The 8,704-nt window shown below is 66.5% G+C and overlaps 2 protein-coding genes across 2 annotated transcripts; one reads left to right on the top strand and one right to left on the bottom strand.

Moving 5' to 3' along the window:
* Positions 1-1,590: 1,590 nt before the first annotated feature.
* AURANDRAFT_67957 (hypothetical protein) lies at positions 1,591-3,224 on the bottom strand (the record flags this gene model as incomplete). Its single annotated transcript, XM_009043535.1, has 3 exons — positions 1,591-2,242; positions 2,316-2,444; positions 2,713-3,224. The coding sequence occupies 3 exons, from the start codon at positions 3,222-3,224 to the stop codon at positions 1,591-1,593; spliced, it is 1,293 nt and encodes a 430-aa protein (XP_009041783.1).
* A 584-nt stretch (positions 3,225-3,808) lies between these two features.
* Positions 3,809-4,640, top strand: AURANDRAFT_13964 (hypothetical protein; the record flags this gene model as incomplete). Its single annotated transcript, XM_009043536.1, has 2 exons — positions 3,809-4,431; positions 4,466-4,640. Coding segments are annotated over 2 exons (798 nt in total), but the record flags the coding sequence as incomplete, so codon positions are not given.
* Between the last annotated feature and the right edge of the window lie 4,064 nt (positions 4,641-8,704).

Below are 8,704 nucleotides of genomic sequence, written 5' to 3'. Positions count from 1 at the left end.
CAGCCACCTCCTGTCTCCCTTCACGTTGGGAATGGCCCCTGTCTCCCTTTCCTTTTTCTAGTGCGCGCCACGAAAACGAGCCCGCACAAGCGACGTGCGCTTTCGTGGCGCCTTTCTCTAATGTTGTGTCGCGATCGCCTCGAGCTGCCTCTCATACTAACCCGGGTTTTATTGACATGCTGCGCCGAGAGTGCTGCTATATCCGCGCGCGTAACACGAAGGACGATGTGCGCCGGGAGGTTCTTGCAAAGGCAGAAGGGCATCGTCAGCAGATGCTTGAAGCGTTTTTGTGCTGGGATAAGATGGATGAAGCGTTTTTGTGCTGGATGATTCGTGCTTCGAGTCGCTTCTCGTCGGAAGTCCGCGAGCCCGTAAAGGTCCGCATGAGCTCGGCGAAGCGGCCCGCGTCGGCGGGCGTGCGCGGAAGCGTGACCGAGGGGCGAGTCCTCGAAGGCAGCGCCGCGCCGCGGGTCCGCGCCCCCTCGCCGCCTTGAGGAAGGCGTCCCGTGCTCGACGTCGCGGACGTGGCGCAGGAGCGCGTGGCGCGTCATCTTCTTCTCGAAGGACGGGCGCGGCGTCGACCAGGGCGCGCGCCCCGAGGATCTCGTCGACGTCTCGGACGCCCCGCGGGACGCCAAGCGCCTCGAGGATCGCCGCGGACCGCGCGCCAACGATCGACGCTCCAGGTGAAGCCGTCGACGCCCAGCGCCTCGAGCGGGCCGCGCAGGAAGGTCACCTCGTCGATTATGGTGCCGGCGCGGCTGCCTCTTTGTCGTCGACCCGCCTTTGTCCTAAATCTGGGCGCGTCCGTCGCCGAGCGCGTGTCCGTGTCGACAGCTCCGACATCGCGTCGATCGATCTGATCTGAGGTAAAGAGATAAATAAATCAAACTAAACGTGGGCACTTCATGGGCTTCATAATTTGATTGGAGTAGTGGCCTTCTTTGAAGTAGTTGCCTTCTTCCACCTGCTACGTGGATGTGGGTAGTGCGGTCACCGACGGTCGCTTCCGGATCTACCTCTCACCTTGAGGGCTTCGCCCTATACTAAAACTGGATTGGAATGAATTAAGGAAGGGAAGGAAAACTAGCAGGATACTACGCCGTAGGAGCACATTGGGGTATGGTGCACTGCAACATCAAGGTGCAGTTCACTGAGGATGAAGGTAGAAACCTCTCTATCTCTCTGGGACTTGGAGTGAAAAGTCACGTTCAACTCTCGCTCTAACCCGCCAAGCCGGCCAGCTTTCGCCTCATTGACAACTTGAATGACATTGTTGGCTCGTGTCTTATCGGACGCTGACGCTGCGCAGCAGGGCGTTTTACCTGACTAGCGCGCAGCACGACGTCAAAAGTACCATGGTCCTTTCGCCAGCGATTGACATCCCGGCCGGTAGCAATTACAAGCACGGCAAAATTATTATTATTATTATAATACAAGTACCCGGCGAGTCACATTCCCAACACCTTCCCCAACTCCTTCTAGATCCTCCTCGGTAACATCGAGGAGTCCAACGCCCAGGAAGGACCTGGGGAGTGTACCGTGCGCCGCTGGCATCGCACATCAGCCGGCGCCCGTCTCGGAGGGCGGTCACACGGAGCTCGCGCCGCGGTCGCCCTTGCAACCCGGGAGCTCGAGGAGCTCGACGCCGCCGTCGTCGGTCGCGGCGCCGCCGGCGGAGTGGTCGCCGCTGCTGCTCGACGACGAGCGGCGCCGCCGCGACCGGCCGGACCGCTTCTTCCGGCGGCGACGGCGGCGGCGGTCGCGGTCGCTGGAGGACGACGACGGCGAGAAGGAGCGGTGCCGGGAGCGGTCGCGGCTCCGCCGCGCGCGGCGGCGCCTGCGTCCGTCGTCGTCGTCGTCGTCGTCGTCGTCGCGGGCGGCCTCGAGCGCGGCCTCGAGCGCGGCCTCGAGCCGCGCGACGGCCGCGGCGTCGACGTCGGCGTGGTCCGCGGCGGCGAAGCGAGGGTCGCGGAGGAAGCCCGTGAAGAAGTCGGCGCCCGGCCCGGCCTCGGCGCCCGGCGTCTCCACGCGCGCGGCGCGGAGCCGGCGCCGCCGGTCCCGCAGGCGCCGCGCGCGGCCCGCGAGGCACCAGAGAGACGCCGCGGACGCGCACCCCACGAGAAACGCGCGCGCGTCGCGCCCGGACGACGCGACTAGCAGCCCCACGGACACGCCGAAGCCCGCGACGTCCTGGACGAAGCGGACGAGCGAGTACGCGCAGAGGTCCCAGTCCTGGAACCTGCGCGGAAACGGCGGCGGATCGAGAGTTTTGGTCCCCGAAACCAATGGTGGATTGCCACGCGGCTTGGAACCCGTCGAGCTCCGCCTCGGGCTCGAGCCACGGCAGGGCTACGACGAGGCCGTCGAGGGACGCCACGGAGAGGTAGACGGCGGCGCGCACGCGCGCGCTGCCCATGAGCGACCGCGACATCGAATAGCACCTGCGAAGGTTCCGCGCGCCTCTCTCGCGGCCATGGTTTGGGACAAGCGATCACGCGGGTCTCTCCTCGGGAACGCGCGCGCGCGGACCGCGCGCGTCGAAGCACCCCGAGTCGGCCCCGGCGGCCGCGTCGGCGCCGGCATGATGTCGAGGTCGTTGTGGTCGATAGTTTGCCTGGAAAACGCCTCGGGTCGGGGACCGCGCTTCCCGGTCGACGCGCGCGGCTTCGATGCGCGAGGGCGCGCTCGACGCGTTCGAAACTGCGACACACTGGCGTGCGTAAAACGCCCCCGGACCCGTGGTGCCGCCCCGCTCGGCGCGTCTTCCGCGGGTCCTGGAAGCGGTCGAGGACGGACGCGCGGTCATCGAAGGCGACCACGTTGACGACGTAGGCGTTGACGGCGAGCGTGAGCGCGATCGTCGCGACGAGGACGCCGTAGGCGGCGGCGCCAAGCTTGCGCCGCGCGGGCAGCGCCAACGCGCAGTCCGCGCCCAGGAGTAAGACCGCGAGGAAGAAGGCGACGACGTTGCGTGGCCGCTGGTCGCTCAGGGACCGGCCGAAGTAGGCAGCGGAGCTCAGCGCGACGGCGGCGGCGGCGGCGGCGGCGGCGGCGACGAGGGACGCGCCGAGGGCTGCCCGCTGCCACTTCCGCGAGGTTCTCGAACTCAGCCGCCGGTGCTGGCGCGCGGCGAGCGTGCCGTCGCCCGGCGCGGCCGGCGCGACGCCGGCCATTGCGGCGACGACGAGGAGCAGGCCCGCGGCAACTCGGAGCTGCCCCATGCCAACAGACCCGTTCTGGAAAGTGCGGAGATGGGCCATCAAGGGCCGCGTCGGGCGCCTTCCGTCGCTCCCGTCCATGCCTCGCGTCGAGCGGCAGCTCGAGGTGGCTCCGGCGCAGCGCGCGCTGGCGCGGCGTCGCTGCCACGGACGACGGGGCACGCGCCGCTCCCTGTGAGCCAACATACCGCGACAAGGTGCTTGACTTCAAGTTAAAGCCCGCGACGGCCGGACCGCAGCCATTATTGATTACCTCAAGGTTCTGATGTGGCTGTATTGTAACTTTAGCACCGACGTCGCGAATACGTCGGCGTTTTTGCGTCGTCCAACCGGATGAGCCTAAACATGGCCCGCCGCGCCCTGTCCGCGTTCTCGCGGTGGGCGCCTACACCGACCTCCTCGACTTCTGCGACAGCCTGCAGCGGCGCGTTTCGAAGCTGGTGGACGACGTGCGCATCCTGCGGCAGAAGTACGCGTCCGCCAAGGCCGAGAACATGGACCTGATCTGGATCCGGCTCGTGGGGCCGGGCCGGCTGCTCGGCGGGCTACCCGCGATGGACGACGCCGTCGTGGAGAGCGATGCGATCATGGGCGACTACCGCTTGGGCGCGACGCTCGGCGTCGGCTCGTCGGCCGTCGTCCGGGAGGGCGTCGACGAGCGATCGGGCGAGCGGCTCGCGATCAAGATCGTCGACAAGAACCGCGCGGCGCGCTACAAGATCGTGCGGCGCCTCAACAACGAGGTCGTGCACATGCGCGCCGTCGAGCACCCGAACGTCGCGCGGCTCGTCGACGTCGTGCACGCGCGCGCGGGGCTCTACCTCGTCCTCGAGCACGGCGGCCGGGACCTCTACGGCTACGTCGGTGCCACCTTCCCGAACATGGTCGTCCCCGAGCCCGTGGCGCGCCACGTCGTCAGCCAGCTCGTCGCGGGCTGCTGCGCGCTGTCCGCGCGAGGCGTCGTGCACCACGACGTCAAGTCCGAGAACGTGCTCGTCGCGCCGGGCATCGAGGACGGCCAGGTCGCCGCCGTGCGGCTGACGGACCTGGGTATGTCGGAGACCTACGAGCCGGGCCAGCGCGGGAAGGCGTTCTGCGGCTCGCCCGGCTTCTTCCCGCCGGAGATGGTCGCGGCCGCCGATTACGACCCGTTCAAGGTCGACGCCTGGTCCATCGGCTGCGTCGCGCTGGAGCTGCTCCTGGGGCGCCAGTGGTTCTCGGACCACTGGTTGCCCGCGTCCAAGCTCACGGGACGACCCCGCGGAGTTCGCGGTGGCGCTGTCGTCGGCGCTGGCGGACCTCGCGGCGGCGCTCCGGGCGTCGCCGCTGCCCGCGGAGGCGAAGAGCTTTCTGGAGAGCGCGCTCACGGAGGACCCGGACGACCGGCCCGCGGTCGAGGAGCTCGCGGGCCACCCCTGGGTCTCGCGCCACCCGCACCTGCGGCGGCTCTCGCGCGCGGGCTCGGTCGGCGACCTCGCGGCGGCCGCGGCGGCGGTCCAGGCCGAGGAGGCCAAGGTCCAGGTCGAGGCGGTTGCGCCGGCTCCCGACGTGCCGCCGGCGGCGGAGCCCGCGCCGTCCGTGACGCCGTCGCCGCCGACGTCCGCGCGGACGCGGCCCGCGCGCGAGAGCCGCGTCGCGCGCGCGACGGGCGACGGCGCGCGCGTCATCACCGACGCGGAGGCGCCGCCGGAGATGGAGGCGCTCCTCCGGTCGTTCGAGACCGCGGCCGCCGCGCGCGGTCCGCTCCGGCGGCCCGCGGCGGACGTCGCGGCGCTCTTCGCGGCCGCGACGCGCCTCTTCGAGGCCGCGGCCGTCGCCGCGGCCACGCCGCCGGGCGACGGCGACGACGAGCTCGAGTCCCTCGACGCCGTCGCGCGCGGCGCGTTCCGCGCCGCGGACGCGTTCGTCGAAGGCCGCCGCCCGGACCTCGCCGCGTCCCTCGCGACGATTACTAACCCGGGTTTTATTGACATGCTGCGCCGAGAGTGCTGCTATATCCGCGCGCGTAACACGAAGGACGATGTGCGCCGGGAGGTTCTTGCAAAGGCAGAAGGGCATCGTCAGCAGATGCTTGAAGCGTTTTTGTGCTGGGATAAGATGGATGAAGCGTTTTTGTGCTGGATGATTCGTGCTTCGAGTCGCTTCTCGTCGGAAGTCCGCGAGCCCGTAAAGGTCCGCATGAGCTCGGCGAAGCGGCCCGCGTCGGCGGGCGTGCGCGGAAGCGTGACCGAGGGGCGAGTCCTCGAAGGCAGCGCCGCGCCGCGGGTCCGCGCCCCCTCGCCGCCTTGAGGAAGGCGTCCCGTGCTCGACGTCGCGGACGTGGCGCAGGAGCGCGTGGCGCGTCATCTTCTTCTCGAAGGACGGGCGCGGCGTCGACCAGGGCGCGCGCCCCGAGGATCTCGTCGACGTCTCGGACGCCCCGCGGGACGCCAAGCGCCTCGAGGATCGCCGCAGACCGCGCGCCGACGATCGACGCTCCAGGTGAAGCCGTCGACGCCCAGCGCCTCGAGCGGGCCGCGCAGGAAGGTCACCTCGTCGATTATGGTGCCGGCGCGGCTTCCGCTTTGTCGTCGACCCGCCTTTGTCCTAAATCTGGGCGCGTCCGTCGCCGAGCGCGTGTCCGTGTCGACAGCTCCGACATCGCGTCGATCGATCTGCATGCCTCTGAAGTAAAGAGATAAATAAATCAAACTAAATACGACGACTCGACGACGCGTTACGAGCTCAGTTATGACCGTCGCCTGACTGAGCTACCGCAAGGTAGCACCCTGAGCTTCCCCTCTCTCACCCACTACGCTCATCCTGCTTCTACGGACTGCACATTAACGTCAAGTTGATGTACGGGACTTAGATTCCTTACACATCCGAGCCCCTGGCCGACGCCGTCCCTCGCGGACGTCCCGGACTGGGGTCCCCGGACTGGGGCGGACGCGTCGTGACCGCCCCCGGGGCCACCCGGTATCGTTAGCCATTGTTTCGTACTTCTGGGGGGGGGTCGGCCGTGGCTAGCAGATGAGGTGAACCATAGCACTGGCGTTATAGGCTAGGTTAAGGAGGAGGAGGATACGGGGGAATGGTATCCTAGGGGATGACGCTGGGGGAATTGGGTCATCTGGCTAGAGCCCCCTTAGAGCCCCCCCTATGATTAGAGTTCAAATAAAATTCAATGCGGCAACTTCGCGAACTTCATCGAATGTCATACATACGTCAATAATTGGCAGATTACGATGGTGGGACGGCGCGCCGTCGCGCTGACGCTCGCCGGCTCCGCCGGCGCCCTCATCGTCGACGATCCCAAGTGGAAACCGGGCACGTTCCCGCTGACGAAGGACGTCATGCTCGAGGACACCTGGGGCTACGTTGACTCGGACAAGTACCTGCCCCTGAACCACAAGGGCCACGAGTTCGTCAACGCGCACTGCGGCGAGAACGCCGACTTCGAGGACAACATCCCGCTCAAGGATTACGGACGCTTGAGCACCGTGAACTGGTACCCTGACACGCAGCGGTTCCGCGACTTCAAGGGCGCCGTCCGGCGTCCTTTCGAGAGACGCGGGGTGGAAAGACGACCAAAAAATCGTCACTGTAGGCATCGACATGGTGCCCGAGAACGCGGCGAGCTACATCCGGGGCTCGAGCCACGCGAAGAACATGGATTTCGAGACGAAGCAGAAGATCTACGGCGACGAGCACATCTCGCTGCGCAACTGCCGCATCAAGACGCCCGAGGACGGCGGCGCGTGGCACGTGCAGCGCGTCGGCCCCTACCGGAGCCACGGCAACTACGACTGGTGGCAGATGGGCTGGCAGGACGTCGCCTTCTTTTCGGAGGCGCTCGCGAAGCACCCCGAGGGCATCGACGTCAACAAGTACATCCTGGCGCCCGTGGACAAGCACGGGACCCACATCGGCCACCCGCCGCTCCACATCCACCACATCCATCTCGTCGCCCAGGACGGCATCCGGCCGCGGAACCAGCTCCGGGTGTACTGCCACCCGGGTCCCAAGTACTTTGGGAGCAACATCGACAACGTGCTCAAGCAGAAGAACTGCTATAATTCGTCCCTCTTCTTCGAGCAGCACGGCGACTACCAGTGCGAGCCCGAGGACGACGGCACCTCCTGCTTCAGTCAGGGCGACGAGAACACGATGCGCCGCATTTCCGAGCCGCTCGACATCGAGGGCGACTTGAACGACGTCCGCCCCCCGAACTCCGAGGAGATCGAGTGGTACTACCAGGTCGCCATGCACTGGACGCCGCTGGACAGAACTGTTGACGCGACGTCCATGGTCACAATCATGGCGCCCGGCGAGTCCATCCCCAGCGACCAGCTGTCGCGCGTCGGCACGTTCCCGACGCCCACGGACCGGCCGACCTTCATCTGGTACACGGGCCACATGTGGGCCGACGGCGAATTGGTCCGCAACAAGCTCCACGCGCACAACATGGTCTTCGAGTCGTCCCAGTTCTATGCGGCGACGCCCGGCGATTTGGGGCTGGAGAAGGAGAAGTTCTACCCGTCCAGCGGCAAGGCGACGCAGACGCACTACACGAAGGATGACCTGGGCTTCGAAGATAACGACGCATTGATCACCTACATGCAGGACCACATGAAGGCCGCCCAGACGACCTGGGACAGCAAGTGCGGAACCATCAACCCGAACTCGAAAATCGACGCGTGCCGCCGTCGCCGCCCCTACATGGTCTCCGCGGCCGTCTACGACGGCGAGGAGACCGAGTTCGACACGATCGCCGGGAAGATGAGTTTCAGCTTCGACCGGCGCCCCAAGACCTACAGCCGGCCCTGGGTCTTTGAGAAGGGCGAGCAGTTTGTCGTCACGGGCTTCTCGCGGCCGCTCGACCGGCCGCCGAAGCCCGACAAGCCCACGGACATCCCCTCGCACATCCCGGGCCACGTCACCTGGGGTTTTTGGCACAAGCGCCACGGCTGGTTCCACTCCTACTTCTCTCGGGTGATCTGCAACCAGCACTCGATCTTCTTCGACGCGGGGACGGAGTACGGCATCGGCGACATGGTCGGCATCCTCGCGAGCGTCGTCTTCAACGACGGCCTCCCTTCGAACAACAACCTGCGCTACTACGGCTCCTTTGCCCCCCTCGTCTTGCTCATCGCCATCGGCTCCTCCGGCACCTACGTCGCGACGAAGAAGAAGAACGATTAGAGGCGCACACACACAAAAAAGCTGCGTTTTACATGGCCCTACCGGCACCGTCTTCTTCCATGAAAAGTCGGTTCGTACCACCAAATACGGCTGGGTAATGCCGACCATCGCCCCATAAGTAGACTTTTCGGCGTTGACCACGGTGGTTTAAATATTGCCCCTTGTGGGAGATTGTGGCTGAGGTGGCTGCGCCATCCAAGTGCGGTCCGTCGGCCTTCACTTCCGGCGTTCCTTAGTTCAATTGAGCTCAGCCCCCCCTTGCGGGGGGAGTTTACCCTTACCTAGGTAGGGAGAAATAC

This window comes from Aureococcus anophagefferens (genome assembly GCF_000186865.1).
Source record: "Aureococcus anophagefferens unplaced genomic scaffold AURANscaffold_57, whole genome shotgun sequence".
NCBI lineage: Eukaryota > Pelagophyceae > Pelagomonadales > Pelagomonadaceae > Aureococcus > Aureococcus anophagefferens.
Note: the sequence above shows the minus strand (reverse complement) of the source record. Positions and strands in the feature narration are given on the sequence as shown.